Source organism: Alligator mississippiensis, chromosome 14 (assembly GCF_030867095.1).
Source record: "Alligator mississippiensis isolate rAllMis1 chromosome 14, rAllMis1, whole genome shotgun sequence".
Lineage (NCBI taxonomy): Eukaryota > Metazoa > Chordata > Crocodylia > Alligatoridae > Alligator > Alligator mississippiensis.
Window position 1 is genome coordinate 41,328,946 of NC_081837.1, and position 18,100 is coordinate 41,347,045.

Genomic DNA, 18,100 nt, shown 5'->3' on the forward strand with positions numbered 1-18,100 from the left:
GATGCCCAGAGAGCAAGGGACTTGGGTTCCCAACTGGCCTGAGATGGGGCCAGGGCCTAAGGAGGAGCTGACCCTCCCAGAGAGGGGACCACAGCTAATGGGGGTAAGAGTACAGCTGAGTTTAGCTGCCTGAGGTGCCATCTGGGAGGCTTGGGCTACAGTGTAGGGGTGGAATGGAGCTGCAGAGATTCCCCTGAACATGAGGCTTCAAAATGGGCAGCTTCCTGCTAATTAACATTGTAATTATGTATCATCAAGGGATAGCAGGTCAGAGAGGGGGGTGGGTAGCCCAGAGATGGGTGGGCAGGCCAACATTGAACCAGCCTGGGGAAGGCCCCTTGTTACAGGGCCCCTAAGCATCAGAGCAGAGATGCTCTGGACCAGCTTTCCCAGCAGTGAAAGCAAACACAACAGACTGCAAGATGGAGTTCCTCATGTTGTGGACTGTTTTTTATGAAGTGACTCCTGCTTTAGGACTGGAGGTGAACAGCTCAGTTGATTAGACCATGGTGCTAATAATACAAGGTCACAGACTTGATCCCCAGCTGGAGCAGATGAACAACTGACTTGTTCTGCTTATTCTTGGGAAGTACAGAGGCCCTTCCTCACTGCCATCTCTTGCTTTGTCAGGAAGTTCACGTGCCTTGCTGGCTTTGCCAACAGCGGGAAGTACTTCTAATGATGACTCAAAGCACAGTCGGGAGACGGAGGCGGCATCTTGACAGGTGTAAAATTAGATGATTGTAGCTTCAAATGCTCACAAAGCAAGGTAAGCACCATCACAGCCTCTGCTTGGAAAAGCTACTGTCACCTGCCCTGCCTGGGGGTTAATATCATGTGGCTTGTGCCTTTCTAGTCTGAGGGTTCCTGCACACGTGAGGCCCATTTGGCTTAGCTCTGCTGACTTAAATGAAGAGCCATCCTGGGGGAACTAGGGCCACTCTTTGTACGGCTGACTTTTCTTCCGCAGGAACATGGAGCCTGCCAGATTGGGGCAGATCTGCAGTCCCTCCAGCATGGCAATAATTCCTTCTCCCGGGTCACTAGAAGAAGGACAAATTATCAGCTTAAGAGGCAGCAGAAATTTAGACTGGGCATTAGGAAAAGTTCTTCAACAGTGTGGGTGAGGTTGGCCTAGGGGTGCTGTGTTTGATCCTGCCTCAGTGTGGGGGCGGTGCACTAAATCAGCTGACCCCAGCCTTCAGTGGAAAACATCACTAGCTGCAGGCAACATCAGACTGCACTTTCCCTGTCAACCTCCCCTTTACCTGTTTAATTTCCTGCGGCTACAGGCAACACTGAGGGGTCTTACAGGCATCAGGGTGCCCATGAAGCATAGGTTGGGGCTCTCAGGATCATTTCTGAGGCCCTCCCTCCAGCCCTAGGTCTGTCTAATTCTAGTAGAGACGTAGTTAGCCCTGTGCAGCATGGATGCTGGTCAGTGCCAGGTGCTGCAGGGACCCTGCAGTTCTGGGATAAGGGGCTCTTCTTTCCCTCCTTGCTTCCTTCCTTTCAGGGTCAGTTACTAATTGGACAAAGCCTGCGTGCACATGCATGTGCACATGTTCACACACTGTCCACAGAAGTGCTCGTGGGCTCCAGCATGAGATAGGCATGGGGTTGGAAGCTCTCCTCTGCAAGGCAACTGATGAGCTTTCACGGGAGAAAGCAACCAGACACTGATGGACTTCCCCAGTCTGCCTGCTGGAGAAGGCCCCATCCAGATCAGAGCCAGAAACCAGCTCTGCTGCTTGGGCCTGTCTCTGATTACAGCATCTAATGGGGAGTTGATCTCTCATGAGATCTGGGAGCAGGTCAGCTGCTGTTCTGCCTGCAGCAGGGAGTGGCCACTTCATCCATTTAGTTTATTTGATCTGTTCAGCTTTTGGCCCATATTACAGCCTGTCAGCACAAACTGGATCAAGTTCCCACCTGCTTCTAACATTAAAAGCAGCCAGCACAGGGATATAATTAGAAACAATATTTCTGTTGACACTAACAGCACTCAATACCCACAGGATAAACATGCCAGGGCTAATACCATAGGGGTGATGTACTCGGAAGTACTGTGACGTGCTTGCATCACGCCAGCCAGTTTAAGCTGCTGCACTAGTCTCGGGAGCAGATGGTAAATTCGGGGGCCTGCTGCAGTGAAGGGAGAGGCTATGGTTTCTGGCCCTACCGCATGAAACCCAGCCTCTTGTCTTGTTGGCTGCAATGATGCCTGTGCAAAATGGACATGGCTGGAAAGACATTGCTTTCCCCAGGGGTCCTGAGATGGAGGGGAAAGCAGTCAGCACATGGCAGGGAAAAAGTTGCTGAGGGGCTTTTCCTCTCATCTGCCTTCCCTGCCTATGAAAGGACAGACTGTCTCCCTGGCTCAGCCCCCAATTCAGTAGCTGGGTGCAGGGGATTGGGAATGGATCACCAGGCCAATCCCTAGCAGCTGCTACTTGGTGTCCCTGAGTATTCATGAACTGACTATCCATGTCTGGTGCCCCACCTTGACCCATCCCCTAAGGATCTGAGCAGCAAGCCCAGTGCAAGTGTTGCACCCTATCTGCTCCATCTGTTTCCTCTAGCAATATCCAACTGTTCCCCCATCAGCCCTGCAGGGCCCTCGCAGTGATAGGAGCGTGAGCTAGAATCCAGTCAGGCTTATGCATTGCCAATAAACCTGAAGCCGCACTGCAGAAAGAGGAGAGGCAGAAACTGGGCCCCCAGAATCAGTGCAGAAGCCCAGGGTGACTTCCCATAGCAAGCACTGCATAGCCAGGGGACCCCATACCCCAACTGGGGCTGAGTCCCTAGGGCAGGCCCCACAGTTACCATCCCTGAAACTATCCTGGGGGGACATGCACTGGACTCTGAAGGAAGCTGCTACCACCTGAGAAACAGACCTCAAATTAGTGTTCATGACTGGTAGGACTAAAAGCCCTGTGCTGCACTGACTGCCACTGTTGTCTGCTCATGCAGCACTTAACACAACAGGACCTGATTACATCTACCCTGCAGCACAGCAAGAGGGAGGTAGGGGCTACCCCTTGATATGTAAACTAGAGAGAAGCCATTCAGCTGGGCCCCTGCATTTTGGGGGCTGATATAGCCTTATGGGGGAGAGCAGGGGGAAGCAACGAGCAATAACTATTTTCCTACCAAGGCTCGGGGCTTAGAGTTTAACACGGCTCTCCAAGGCAGTGCCAGCCGAACCCAACAGTTTCTCTGTGCAGGCCCCTGGTAGATTTGCTTCTCCAAGGGAAATCTCCAACCTGAAACAAAAATACTCAGCCCAGCATGTTAGAGCAAACCTTTTACTTCTGCTGGGAAGGATTTTAAATTAATGGGGGTGGGGTCATGGGCCCCATTTGCACTTAGATATACAGGTGTAAAGCAGCTTTGAGCATGTTGAACCAGAGCCTGTTGGAGGCCTGGCCTGTGTCAATGTGTGTATATGTAATTGGTAATCATTGATAAGCAGGTGCATACTTCCACCTGAATGGCACTGTAGGGCCCTGGCTGCTGGAGGCTTTGAGAAGAAGCCTTGTGAGAAGTCTCATGCTATTTCGCATTTTCTCTGTGGCACCAGTCCCTGGAGCCAGGGGATGACCCCACTGTCATCAAAAATTACATTTCTAGCACTTGTAGTTAGGAAGAAAAGCACAACAACAGGACCCCTAAAAGTTGCAAGCTCCTGTAAGTGAGTGGAAGCCATGGAAGAGGTACCAGCTTTCCCCTTTAACACCTCAGGGTTTCAGCGGTCCCCCAGGACCTGGCTCAGGACTTGTTTGAGCACCTGGGGTCTGGAAGGCTGGAGAGAGAGGTGGCACAGGACTGTACATGACCTGCAGCACTGCCCTCTCCCCTGGTAACCTGGGCTGCAACTCCAGAGGGACACAAACAAGGGGTCCCACCCAGCATGGCCTGATCCTCTAGCATTCAAATGAGAACTCAGGCTGCCCTCTAGAACAGTGGTTCTCAACCTTTTTTGTACCATGACCTATTTATGAACATCAAGGGCCAGTCCTGACCCAGTGCCTCTCACTCCTCACCTGCTGGTCCCCACCCCCAGAGCCTAGCCCCCAATGTGTGGGGCAGGGGGGGCCCCAAGCAGTCCCTTGCAGGCTGGAACTCTGACAGCCTGCAAGGGAAAAGCCATGGTTTCCCACATTTTTCTCACTTTTAGTTTGTTGATCCATGTTCACAGCCCTTTCATATATTCTTGCAACCCGTTTTTGGGTTGAGAAACACTGCTCTAGAACACTTCCCCAGGGACCCCTCCTTTCCCAACACAAGACAGCTCATATGCGCCGCCTCCTGCTCATCCAGCTCCCCCTATCTCATTCTTATGGCCTCAGCCTAGAGCACCTGTGGAAGCTGAGATTTACTCCTTGTTCACTGCAGACTAGGGTAAGCTTGCACAGCCTTTACAAGGAAGCCTGGCAAATTCATTAGCTAACAGCACTTTGACCTGCCTAGTGGAATGCCAGGGGGAATCCTCTCCCTGTTCTCGCATTTGACAAGGTGGTTCAGCGGGCCTGCAGACAGGATCTGATTTTTCTCTGGCCCTGCATGGGCCTTTGGGATGGTTTCTGCAGAGCTTCATGACCAAAAGGGCAAAAGTGGGCTGTAGCCGCAACTCGCCATCCCCTCCCCAATGGGCAATAAAGCCACTCATTGGGCATCATTCCCAGGGGCAGGCAGAACAGACCCAGAAGCAGAGATGTCTCAGGAGGGCCACAGGTGCACAAATCCCTTCTCCTCATCTTCACTTTCCACATATTGATCCCCTCCCCCCTGAATGCACCTGCCGAAAATCTGATCCAGGCTGTTCCCTCTGATTATTAAGATGAGAGTTCCCCGCTTTCATGGGATTTGTAGCACTGTTCAGCAGAAGTCTGTGCACTGTACAAATGTGGTCCGTATCAGTGGTTCCCAGCAGGCAGCAAAGGCCCAGAGAGAGACTAAGTGACTTGCCCAGGATCATTCAGCTGGTCACTAGCACAGGTAGAGTCTGATTCTGAGTCTCTTAAATCCCAGCCTTGTGCACCATCCTGCCTGCCTTTTTTAAACGGTGCCTTTAGGAAGTCCCTCATGATGACACTTCCTTGCCTGGGTGTCAGGCGGGTGTTATCACCCTCATTTGACACAGCAGGAGAAGCTGAGGCATAGAAAGATCAGCTGGGTTCAGAGATAGGAGAGCGTGGGCACCCTCCTTGTTCAACAAACAGCACGTGCCTGCTGAATATCAGAGGCAGGGCCATTAGATTAAGCACCGGGTATCTGTGTTCACACAGCAAGGACTGAGATTAGCCAGGCCTACCCCATCTGGTGCCAAGACCACAGCCCTGTTTTGCGAGCACTATCACTCAGGCACACATGGGGAGTGTCTGCTCCAGGGCCAGCCGGTAAGCAGCAGGGCTCCGCTGGGAATTTGCTGACCTGCCAGAGTGCCAGCTGGTAAAATGAGAGCAGAGAGGGCTAGGGATGGGAATGGGGCCCCCTTGTCTTGGTGTGGCAGTGCAGCAACTTGAGGAGGACAGTGCCGGGCACTGAAAGGGTGGTTTAGAAGGTTAATGAAGCAGAAAGGCTGTAGCAGCAACCAGGTATGGTTTGTGTGATTAGTCTGTTGGAGGCACTTTAGGGAAAGGCCAGTGCCTTCGAGTGTCTGGAGATCTGCTGGATCAGCTGTGAGATGTGGCATCTAAACCTGCAGTCGTCGTCTTTGGCTGAACACGAAGCTGGAGCTGCCAGGCCTACTCACTGCTCCGTCGGCTTCTTGGTTGTGTGTCAGGTCTCTCCATAAGACGTGGTCAGCAGCATTTTGTCCTGGGCTGGTTGTCGGGAGTGAGCTTGATGGACTCTGTTAAGTAGTTCTCCAGAATCCCCTGGTGCTGGAAAACAGAAGGTGAGACAAGCTTGGATTGGGGATTGTGATAAATCTCCAGTGATCAGGAGTGAGTTTCAGGGGTCTGAGAGATCCCAGGCTCAGTTGTGTTTGGTAGAGAAAATTAGGCAAAAGGAAAGAACCTCACACAACAGATGCCAGTCACATTGCTCAATGCGCTCAGGTGCTACAGCACAGGGCAGGGTATATCATTTCATTTGCCCATTATGGAATTATGGCTACATCAATAGGTAATGGATACTGCATTTATCCAATGACTTTAACTTAGCACTATTTCAGTACAAAGGGGTTTGGTAATGCTAGCTCATTGTAAGCATGCAAGGTTCAGTACAGACCAGCTCTCTCACTCTTTGTAGCATAGCCTGGTACTCCAGTTACAAGGATAAATGGTCTCCATTGCTCCAGCAAACATTTATGGGTGTAAAACTCCAGACCTAAGGGCTTTGTTGCATGGTTATTTTGGATGCCTCCTGGAGCTCTTAAATCCCTGGACTGTCTGCACCTTAAAGGGGCTTTATGGCATACAAAAAACTAGAACTCTTGGTTCCATAATTATACCTTTTATTAATTATGCCACTCCATGGCAGGATTATCTCTGATCTGTGCTACCCAGCTCTTTCTCCATTAAGGTGTCGCCACTCCCCACAGATGTGCTGTCCAAGTTGAAGTCCTCTAGTATCCCAAGATCTCTCATACCCCTACCTGTAGCAAGTCACAGCTGTGCAGGTGGGGGACAGTCAAAGAAGGTTTCTAGACTAAGGGTGTGACTGTTCCAAACTCCAAGCTAGTATTAACACTAATCACCATTTATGCAGCTCACAGTGTAAAGTGTAATAAGCCCCTAAAACGGAGGCACTATTTCTAAAATACCAAGTTCTTAAATCAAATGCTTTTCCTCCTTTCTTGATTTCATAGGGATGGCCACTAGGGAGCACCATTAACTAAAGCTCCAGTGTACACAGCTGTATATATTGCTTCACATCTGGACTCCTAGGATGAGTCAAACAAATTTGCCCATGCTTTTAATGAGTATTGATTCCTTGACTTTTATTGTTCCTTCTTTTTGAAATAAGGAATATTCAGCACCAACTATTTTCAGCAGGACGGTCATGAGATGGACTTAAAAAAAAACTATTTCAGACAAAAGTGTAGACTTCAGCTGTCCTATTTCAAACGCAAGCAGTGGTTAACGATAAATTAAGCTCTCATTTAAAATCATAGGAAATGATAAAATCGTGGGACTTGGAAATGGTGAATGATGCTTGAATCTTAATCACCAGTTAAGGGAAGGCTGGGGTTTGAATCTAAGGACAAACTTAGGTGTCAATTGAAAGGACCAGAATCTCATTAGGTGTTTTAATCTGGACCAAATAGTGATAGTCTCCATAGAGCAGCTCTCAACCTTTTTTAGACTCCAGATGCAACTTGTTAGACTCAAGGCACCCTTTGGAAAATGCCACCTTTTAGCTTTCACTCATTTTTGGACTGCTGCTGCTGCTAAAAAAAAAAAAAATGTTCAGAAAGACGTCAGCAGGTAGGAGTGTTTTGGACACCCTGGTCTTCTGTTTGAAATCTCTGGGTTTACTTTGTGAATCATGCATAGGTGTTTGCACACCAAACAGTGCTAATATTGCGTGGCATCCCTCAGCACACTTAAAAGGAACTCTTGACACCCCACGGTGCTATGACACTGATTGAGAATGGCTGCCCTAGCTTGTCAGATCCAGTGAACAGTTCCTTACTGGATCTCTGCTGTTTTGTGACTTCTGCATCAAGGTGAATGCTCCCTGGCCAGCTAGATGCTCAGTGTGGAGGGAAGCAGCCAGCCCTGCCCCCACAGGCACTGCTACTCACCCTTGCCAGGGCTTGTCTTGCGAGGGTCTCAAAAGCCTGTGCCACGTTAATGTCATTCTTGGCGCTGACTTCAAAATATGGGATGTCCTTTTCTTTGCACCAGACTGAAGCAGCCTCCTGGGGCACCTGCAGGAGGGAATGAGGATGGGGTCATAGTATTGACTTGCAGGGGTTTCACCCGTTCAGGAGGTGAGAAGATCCAGGGTGTGGGGTTTCAGCCTTTTCTTATGGTTCTCCTAAACTCAGAGACCTCTGCGCTGTCCCCAACCATTTCACTCCAGTAAATGGGGAAAGTGTTGGGCTTGTTCTCTGACAGACCAGGGTCCAACTGTTAAAGGTGCCTTTCTGTGGGAGTCATGTGCCCCCGATCCACACAGAAGCCTGGGTGAGCTGAGGGACTTCAGGACCTTTAGAAGGTGCACGGGATGTTGCTGAATTAGGGCCTCATTGGTCTCTGGACTTGTCCTGGCAGATGCTGAGCACAGGTGCATCAGGCCACAGTGCTCAGCAGTGCAGTGCTTGCTTGTCACTCCTCAAAGCTACCCTGCTCCCTTGTCCTGAAGAGCATGAGCAGCTGCACATCTCTCTGAGCAGATCAGTGCAGCTGGATTCCCTGCTCCATCTGGTGGGGACATCTGTGTAACATCAGGGCCAGCAGCAGCCTTACTGAGAGAGCTTGCTGCAGATGTTATGGTCTCCAGCAAAGCTCATGGGTGGATTTAGGGTGGTTGAGGAAGGAGATTTCTTTCAGCTCTTGGACAAGGGAGTCTGGAACCAAACATCCCAGCTATCCTGTTGGAGATTTCCCTTCCCTGGCTTCAGACTGGTATTCCTACCTTGTTGGTGAATAAACCAAGTGAGCCTGGCTCCAGCTGTGTTAATGGAGACTGGCCTCTTTGAAAGCCATTCCTCATTTTGGATGGCTTAATATTTGGTGGCCCCAAAGGAGAAGATGCATGACAGGGCCCTAGATTCCAGAAAGCAGGTGCTTGACACTTTCTAGGATTCGGGCTTCCTCAAGGTGTCTGCAGTTGGGCACCCAACATCATTAGCTGCTTTTTGATATTTAGGCACTAACAAGGGGTGTAAGGAGGTGACATAATGTTTAAATGAATTTGGTGCTGGTGAGCAATAGCTGCCTGACAGGCTGGAGCCAGCATTTCCCACACCACAGTACCAGGTGTGCTCCACCACAGACTAAAGACCCCGTCCTGAGGGCTGTGACAGTTCCTAAAAGATTTCTAGGGCCCTTCTCTGAACCCCCACCCTCCCCAAATGCTTTGAGCCCTTGATGGTGCCGGGGCTCCCACCTCACCTGTCGGTCGCTTAAATCAATTTTATTTCCCAGCACCACCATGGGGAAGTCCTTCTCCTGGGAGAGAACCTTGTCCAGGAAGTCCTTTCTCCAGTCATCCATGGACTTGAAAGACTCCATGTCTGTGACATCGAAGGCCAGCATGCAGCCATCTGAGCCCTTGTAAAATGTCGACACCATGGACCGGAACCGCTCCTGGCCCCCCGTGTCCCAGATCTACAAAGGGGAGAAGGGCAGGAGATGCAGACACAGCATTAGTGCACATAAAATACCCACGTCCTGTGACTCCATGAGGCAGCAGGTGTCTGGGATGAGCACCTGCAGCTCAGACTGACTTCAGTACATTTCAGGGGTGCTCAGCACAAGCCCTGCTCTGCTGGTGTCAATAGGAATATCTTGTAGTTGACTTAACTAGGGGATGGAGTAGGGGGCCCAAGTGCCTGGGACTTGTGCAGCACCCTTTCTGGCCCACATGCACCATGCACATGCCTGGTCAGAAGGCTTTCAGGCTCCCTCTATGTGCACTACTGACTGAACCCCAAATAGGAGCAACTCACCTGCAGCTTGAGTGGGGTGTTGTCCACCATGATGACCTTGGTGAGGATGCTGGCTCCCAGCGTGGTCCTGTAATCTTCATAAAAAGTCTTGTGCACATACTGATGCAGGAGCGAGGTCTTTCCCACGCTGGTGTGGAGGGAGAGATGCACACAGAGACATGTGTTAGCCTTATGATCTGTGCCTCATGGAGTGGGGTTCAGGGAAAGTACAGTTACACATCCCCTGCCCTCCCCACCCCGTACTGCTGTTAAAGGGACAAGGCCAAACTCCAGCCTTTCCTATTCTGTCTTGTCTTGTACCTTCCAGAGTTGGCCGTGGTCTTGGCTGTGTCTTAGATAAGGCTTGACTTACCCCAGTGCTCCAATGATGATAATTTTTAAATCCACTTTCTTATTGGAATTCATGAAAGGCACCTAGAGGAGGGAAAGCACCGTGATTACCAGAGCTCCCAGCACAGACCCAAAGGCACCTCCTAAAGGCTGTGACGTTTCCAACCCTTCAGCCCCACCTCAGTGAAAGGGCTCCCTGGAAACCCACCTGCCATGATGCTGAGCATCTGCATGTGCTGCTTGTCTCTCTCCCCAGCAACCCCCTCCCTTCTACTGTGCTGCACTTTTCGCTGCAACAAGAGGAGAGGGAGCAGGAAGCATTCAGCACAGCAGCCCACACAGACAGCCAGCACCGGCGACAAGGGGCCTATTGTGACCAGGAAAATGGCCAACAAATCTATCAGTGTTTGTGATGTGTGCAGGAGGTAGTACCGAGCAGCATTATTCAGCCACCGCTCCCCCCACTCATTTATCCCTGCCCCTGCCCGAACCACAGCTCTGTCTCCATGCCCTGAATGGGTGCTTGTTTGCCTATCGTTCTGGGCACTGTTTTATCCTTGCAGCTCTGGGGACATTGGGTGAAACAGGCAGCTCCCCAAGGGACAGGCCCCCAAGACCATGGCTGACGGATGGTCCCGTGTCCTACTGAGACCATTTTTGCAGTTCTGCCTGTCCTTGCTGTTCCCTGGTCCTGCCTTCTCTCCACCATTGCCCACATGTCTGCTCATCCCGTGCTGCAGCTTATCTCATTGTGTAGCTTGCTGACATGCTCTGGTTGCACACTAAAGGTCATTCCAAGTTGATCCACCTGTAAGTGGTAGCTGGTCATTTGGGCTGTGGAGTGGGAAGCAGCCAGACGTGAGGCAGCTATATGTCTCCCCTGCGTGCCGTTGGCTACCTCAGCTATGCCAGCCCTAGGGTTCACAGGCTCTCGTGGACCTCTGACCTTTCTCTGTCTGATATTGTCTTATGCACCATAGGAACTGTGTGAGGCAGGAGTTGTCTTGCTGTTATGTGTGTGCAGTGCCTAGCGCTCTTTGAGGCCCAGACATACAACTGCAAAAAGTTTTATCATAAAGACTAGTCATAGGGATCATCAGGGCGAGGAGCTTTCATGGAACTCCCTGGGCTTTGGCTTTCCTTCCACACCTGAGCCACTCCCATCCAGCCGGCCAAGCATCAGGGAAGGCTGGACAAAAATATTTGTTAAAAAGGAGTTTGTCGGTGCTAGTCAGTCTTTCCTGGGTGCTTTCCAGCTATGACTTCATTAATCACTGCCTTGGGTGGCCTTTCTAAGCTCCATTCTGGACTATTGAGAGCCTTTCAGAGGTGGAGAACACAGCCCAGAATCTGTGCACCTGTGAATCATTCCTCCATGCAGCTGGTGACTCATCCCTCTTTGGGCCAGGAGAAGGTTTCATTATTATGCAATACAAGGAAGCTAAAAAAAAAAAAATCCTGCCTTGTTTTAGAGAAATTTTCATTCATATTTTCATTTAGCAGAGGTAGATTCCAAAGTGTCACTGTCACAGAGACCAGGTCGTATGCGTGGATCTGAACTTGTCCAAAACACATCTCTTTGGATCCAGGGTTCCAGGTTTTTGCTTCAAGCCCTTCCCCTGTGCAATGTGTTTGGGAGTCTTGCTGCAGGTGGAGAACGATGCATATTAAAACTTTGCCCAAATCCATGGCTGTGGCAAAATGGCAGTACTTACTAGTCTTGGAAGCAACTTGTGGTCCCTTTGTGCACTGATAACTTGAGACAAGCAGTGTTCAAGCTGGCAAACTTGGAGAAGAAAAGACTGTCCCATCAGGCATAAAGCAATGTCCAAGGAAGGACTACTTGAGCCTAGCATAGGGCAAATGTGACTACACATCAGTGCTCCCTTGGCATGCCCAGCAATAGCATCTGCCGGAGGCAAATCCCTCTGCAAGTGTGCAGCTGGTCAATGATGCAACAGTAGGGCATGAGGAAGGAGAGACTTTCTCATCAACGGCTGCTAATTCACTTGGGACTGTTAAGCATGAGAGAAGGAAATCAGTGCCTGGTCCAACTGATGGATAAAAGGCCTCTAGGAAAGGATGGATGTGGATCCTGAACAGACCTCTCAGGTTGGCTGAATAAATATAGGAGCAAATGGATATTCCCACCCAGCAAAGCCAGGAGGCAGGCAGTGATGGCCCTGACGTTTTGGGCTCGAGAGGTAATTTGTACTGAATGAGTTTGCCAGTCCCCATGCAACTCCAGACCCAGAGCAAAATGCGCAGTGTGAGGAAGTAACACCTCTAGAGGCAGCTCAGTGCTGCCTGCCCTTTCAAGCTGGTGGCACCTGTCACGGATCTTCAAGCTGTCTGCTGGTGAGTTGCTTGCGCTTGGAAATTCCCTAGGCATCTTCTAAGAAACACCAGCAGCGTTTTATTTCTCTGTGTTGCCTTTATATTCACATGCTGAACTGAGCACTGCCTGAACCTGTTGGCACTGAGCTGGGAGGGTTGTGAATGGGGGAAATGAGTCAGTAGATCTGCCCGTAGCACGTTTCCACCTCCCACAGCAGCTCTGTCGAAGGGACTGTCAGCTGTGTTTCACACTAACTTGGGATTTTTTGGGATATACGGGCCTGCATCCACACACGAGTGGTTTGGCTGAACTATCTATCTGCCTGTTACACACTAATCAGGCCACTTTGGAAGCAGAATAACTTCCATGCAGGCTCAGTTACTCTACTCCACGGGGGACGTGGATGCATCCCCTGCCTGCCCTCCCTCTTCAACTAACAGCTGGGAGACTTGCCCCTCCAGTGTCAGCTGATTGGGAGGCTGCTGCCTCACTCCAGTCTGCCAGTAAAAACCCAGTAGCTAGTGTAATGGAAACAGCAACAGAAAGATTCATACCTTGAAGAGGAGCTGAGCTCACCTTTGTGCACCCCAAAAGGCAGGAATGAGCTCTAAGCATTTTTCCTTTCCTCTAGAGGTCTCCTTTATGGTCTCATGTTAAATGAACACATACCCAGCTGCCTCTGGTCAATCTTTCAAGGGTGCTTGGCACCAAGGAGTGAGGCTGAAGTGAGCTGTTAGGTGCTGTACAGTTTTAGGTCATTCAATTCCTGCATCTGTGCAAAATGCCAAACATCCCTTAGAGGCCACTGCTGACATAAGCAGGTGGTGATTGCTCCATGTGTAAATCACCCCATGTGCCTGTAGGTGCCATGGCCTGTGTACCTGTGACACGGAGTACCTGAGTCTTTGCACATGTCAAGGCACCCATGCGTCAGTCAAGGGCACTGGCTGCCCTCCACGCTTTCTCTGGAGAGCCTTGCTTCAGGTTGGCATCCAGTTGCCATGCTGAATGCGGCAGGCAGCAATGCATCAATAATAGCATCCAGTGCTTTTATGCTAAGGGATCAGACATGTAAGAGAAGCTGCAGGCATGAAGCAACCTCCAGTGCAGTCCAGCTATGATATGAGCCAGGGTCTGTCGGAACTTATTTTTTTAATTTTCCGTATTCCAAGCCAAATCAATTCCAAATCCACGAGTCAGTCCAGAACCATAAGTGGCCCTACTACCAGCAAACATCCTCCACCCCCATCTGGGGCTTCAGATGTTCCCAAATCCTTTGGCGGGCAGCCTACTTGCAGGGTTGAGGTTCAGATGCCTCCAAGTTTTGCTTGCCCGTAGCCATAAGGCTCCAGGGGCAAACTAGGGAAGAGTTTCTCATTTCCATAAAGTGGGCATAAAGCCAAAGTTAATTATGCATGACCTATGCGGATACTATCCCATGCCAGCAGAGCAGTCTTCCCTGGGTGCGACAAGGAAGCCACCATGATGATCATGGTATTTCCCCTGCCAGGCAAGCATAGGACTACGCTTGATCTGAGCCCACAAGAGGCCGAGAAGTCTCAGGGTCTGTCAGAAATCAGCATCTCCAGTAACCCTTGGGGTGGTTGCAAGCCCAGGCCCCCACTGAAGAGCTCTCCACCACCCCCATGTAACGCTATTCATCTCTGTGGAGCTGCATCTGGGGTCTGAGCGCAGAACTGGGCCCCTGACTCAACTGGGATGAGACGTCCTTTGGTCCCACTTCTGGCTTATCAGTCCTTTCTCTCAGCTTCGTACCCTCCCTAAGCTCTGTGCCGTCAGGCTTCTGGAGCGGCTTGTACCCAGGCACAGCTTGGGGCAAGCTGGCTTCATCTCCTCTTCCAAGCTTGAGGGGGAGCCAGCTCTCTACCCCTGTGACCCAAACCCAACTGCGATGTCTCAGCAAACCAGAGTTTGCCTCCTGGGCTAAGATGCAGGGCAGCATGTGAGTAGAGGTGGAGGGAACTGGGCTTATTTAGTCTGGAGAAGAGAAGATTGAGAGGGGATTTAATAGCAAATTCTAATTACCTGAAGGGTAATTCCAAAAAGGATGGAGCTAGACAGTTCTCAGTGGTGGCAGGTGACAAAACGAGGAGCAATGGGCTCAAGTTGCAGCAAGGGAGGTTTAGGTTAGATATTAGGAAAAACTTTCTCACAAGGAGGGTAGTGAAACACTGGAACAGGCTCCCCAGAGAGGTGGTGGGAACATCATCCTTGGAGGCTCTTAAGACCTGGCTAGATAAAGCCCTGGCTGGGATGATGTAGTTGGGGCTGGTCCTGCTTTGAGCAGGGGGTTGGACTAGATATGACCTCCTGAAGTCCTTTCTGACCCTCGTTTTCTGTGATTCTATGATTCCGTGTCTGAAACTGTGTTCGCCCCTAGAGGGAAGCCAGGCACCAACACAGTCAGGTAAAGCAGCTAAAAATGTACCACACCTTCCTGGCCTGTCTGGGCAAGGCCCTGGTGAAGAAGCCTCCCCAAAGCAAGTTCTTTCCTAGAGTCACTAGCAGCAAGGGCATGCAGCCCTATACACTGCCCTGGAAGCCTCCACACTCTCCGTGACATCCATACATTGCTTTCCTGCCAGCCTCGCTGTGCTGAGCACTAAGTGCCACTATACCACACCCACTCTCTTACACCATAAAGCCCTATAGGACATCTCAAAGGCAGATGTGACCCTCAGAGTCCTGAAATGTGGCCTCTCAGTCCTGGGGGACTTGATTCCACCCAGCTGGGTTCTTACTAGGCTCCATTGACCACGGGATGCTCTGGGTCTTTGCTTTCCTCACTGTTGAAGCCAAGCAAAATCTGGCAGCTGTCGCAGAGGGGTGGGGGTACAGGGGTTACAGCTGATGATTTTGTGATGGTTCTTACAGTTATGTGCACATAGATGGACATTAACAGCGGCTCCAGGGAGGCAGCAAATTGCCAGTACAGACCACGCAGCCTCTGTGTCTTGGCTAGCAGAGCTGTGAGACTCCACCTCGGGTGGTGGGGAAGGTCATCATCTTGCCATCCTTCCTGAAGCTGCCTGCCAGCAAGATGAAGCCTGTCTGGATCCGTGAAAAGTCAGGGACAGCTGGGTCTGGTGTTGGCCCTGTGTCAGGCAAACAGGGACAGTAGGCACAGACTGACTTGTATTTGTTGCTAACAGCAAAGAAAGCAGTTAGAGAGGCCTTGGCTTGCCACTCTGCAGTGGTTCCCAGGGAGGGGGACTTGTAGAGGAGAGGAATGAGCCTTTTTTGCTTCTTTCAGACATGGAGGGAAGGACTGAAAACAGGTGCGTTTACTTCAGTCCTTTTACTTAGCGCTATCAGAAATGTTGAACCTTGTTTGGCTCTTGAACTTGCAGGTGGGCAGGGAGCTCCATCAGCTTTGAATAGAAGGGGCAACTTTAACAAAGAACGCTTTCTGCCGACTGTTTGGTAGGCACTGGAGTCCAGTGGTAGCTAACAACAAGAGAGCAAGGGGTTTTAAACAGGGTGGTGAGAAACCACTCCCCGCTGCATTTGATTAGAAGTGGTGTCTGGGATGCTGCACCCACCAGCAAGTTCTCTGCCTGGCCCAACAGACAAAACCAACTAATGTCATTACAAAAAGGGACCAATTGACACTACCAGAAAATGCGGCCCTAAGAAGTACTGCTAGATGTGTGTGGAAACACCCCCCTGCCCCCTAACTTTTTTCATTACACAAGCAAGTACAACGGCTTTTTTTGGTTTTCAGGCTGACAAAGAAACAAGAAAAAAAATCACCCAAAAGTTTCGTTCAGCCTGTAATGAAATGTTTTCCTCGGTTTGGTGCAGTAGGAGTAGGGGGGAAGCGTTAGTTTTAATTTTCAACTTTTTTACTCAATTCAAGTAAAGTTTGTCTCAAAAGAGAGTCCCCAAGTGAAAACTGGAACTTCACAAGGAAAGCTTTGGACTGCTCCTGGAGTTTCAGATCTTTTCAGGTGTTTTTTTTTTTTTCTTTGCCAGAAGGATTTTTTTCTTTCTTCTTTCCTTGATTTGGTACATGTTGTTTTTGTACATGCCATTTTCTGAATAAATAGTTTGCTTGGAAAGCTTTGTCCCAGCCCAGTTCCTCCAGCTCTGCTCTGCCCAAGGCCAGGTATCGGCCTCCCCTTGGCTAAACCAGCTGCCCCCTTGCTAGAGCAAGCCTCTGGTCTAGCCAGCTGGCAGCCCACTCTGGGGATGGACTGTGTTGCATCTGACTGCCTGGACTCTTCTCCAGCAGCACTGCCTCCTGCCTCTGGGTGCAGCCCAGCACTGAAGGGCCAAATGCGGTGGCCACCAATCAGACTGTGACCTAGAATCACACCAGGGATGGGGGAGCCAGTCTGTAGTTGTGGGCTAAGCCCCAGAAGGGGTGGAGAAGGTGCAGCACCTGTTGCTCCAGCCACCCAGTGACATGTGGCAGTGTGGAGCCCCAGCAGCAGATGGAAAGGCTCACTGACAAGATCCTGCCTCTGCATTTTTTCCTGATGTGTTGTCCTGAGCTGTCCTACTTTACGGGCTTGCCCCTGCCCAGACTGCTCTCTAGCCCATAGACAGGGACCCAGGCACTCTGGACCTTCTGTCAAAAGAGCCACATATTTCTGTCTCCCCTGCCTGTTGTATATCTATGCAGTCCCAGATCTAGGCACTCAACCCCACCTCATGCTTCACCAGGTTTAGAAATCTTTGCTTTGCCAGACTTTTAATTCAAAATGGACTTTGCAATCCTGATTTCCCTGCTCCGGGGAGCAGGCTGTTCTGTGTCCGATCCCCTGGCTTCGCTACAGCCTGAGCTGCGGCATAACTATTTCGATCCACCGCCTGCCAAAATTCCACCGCTCCCCTACCAGAAAAAAGGGCAGCAAAGAAAAGGCACTTACATGCTGTGGCATCTGTTCTGTGAGATCTCCTCTCGCTGAAGGGACCTGCAGGCTGTCAGCTTCCCCGCTGCCCTGGCCGCCACTCCGGTTCTCTGTTCTTTACTTGGCTTTCTAAAGAGGAAAGAGTCAGGAGGGGCTGGGAGGAGGATCCAGGAAATTGCAGCTTCTCAGAGTATTTCCCTTTTTCTCTCCCTCAATCTTCCCCTATCTAGGTTCCCTGGCAGACAGTGAAGGGAAACGTGCTAAGGACGCAAGCCAGAAGTTACATCAGCAGGAAAGGGGCTGAGATAATCAGATTGGGTTGGGGAATGTCTTTCCTACGGAGAATGAAGCAGAGCGTGTGTCTGCGAAGGGATTTGGGGCTGAAGTGAACTTCCTGGGCACCAACCAAGTGAGGAAATTAGTAGTTCTCCTGCACTTTTCCAATCCTGAAAGGCACCCCTCCCAGATCTGCACGTTTACCTCTACTTAGGTCTCTACTTAGCTCTAGGGATGTCTTCGTTGTTAAAAAGAAACAAAACCAAACCAACAGCAAACCTTGCTTCCCCCATCTCTCTACTGATAGGGGATGGTACTCTTCTCAGGGGGGGAGGTCTGATGTTGGGGTGAAAAACCTGAATTTTTTCCAAGTTCTTTGCTTTTTTTTCTGTCACAGGGCTCCCAGTGCCTCTTATCTGCTGCTGACCTCACCTCCAGCCGGGGCTGTTTTTGTCGTGGGCTTATTCAGGGCTGAAAAACACCCCATTAGTGATATCGGTGTTGTCATCGTCACCTGAGCAAGTTCCCTGGACTTTGCTCAGTTAGTACTGATAAGGCCAAGTGGGAAGTCGCCTTGCGTGCCTAACGTATTGGGTGGGGGGCAGCTCTGGTCAGCCATGGCAGGGAGTTGTCACCCTCCGAATGTGC

At 50.5% G+C, this 18,100-nt stretch overlaps 2 protein-coding genes across 4 annotated transcripts in view; one reads left to right on the forward strand and one right to left on the reverse strand.

The window, feature by feature from the left end:
- Positions 1-423: 423 nt before the first annotated feature.
- Positions 424-17,518, reverse strand: RAB7B (RAB7B, member RAS oncogene family). 2 transcript variants are annotated; one of them, XM_019477344.2, is made up of 7 exons: positions 17,195-17,518; positions 15,193-15,415; positions 9,984-10,045; positions 9,632-9,758; positions 9,075-9,290; positions 7,760-7,885; positions 424-5,891 (listed from the first exon to the last, which is right to left on the reverse strand). In XM_019477344.2, the coding sequence occupies exons 2-7, from the start codon at positions 15,214-15,216 to the stop codon at positions 5,811-5,813; spliced, it is 636 nt and encodes a 211-aa protein (XP_019332889.1). In that variant the 5' UTR covers positions 15,217-15,415; positions 17,195-17,518; the 3' UTR covers positions 424-5,810. The 2 variants fall into 2 exon arrangements, with proteins under 2 accessions (XP_019332889.1, XP_006267874.1); XM_006267812.4 differs by lacking the exon at positions 15,193-15,415.
- LOC132244719 (CMRF35-like molecule 8) overlaps positions 605-18,100 on the forward strand; it is a 44,246-nt gene continuing 26,750 nt past the window's right edge. For both annotated transcript variants that reach the window (XM_059717055.1, XM_059717056.1), the window contains exon 1: positions 605-769. In XM_059717055.1, the coding sequence (XP_059573038.1) occupies positions 754-769 (16 nt within the window). In that variant the 5' untranslated portion in view covers positions 605-753. The remainder of the gene's footprint in view (positions 770-18,100) is intronic.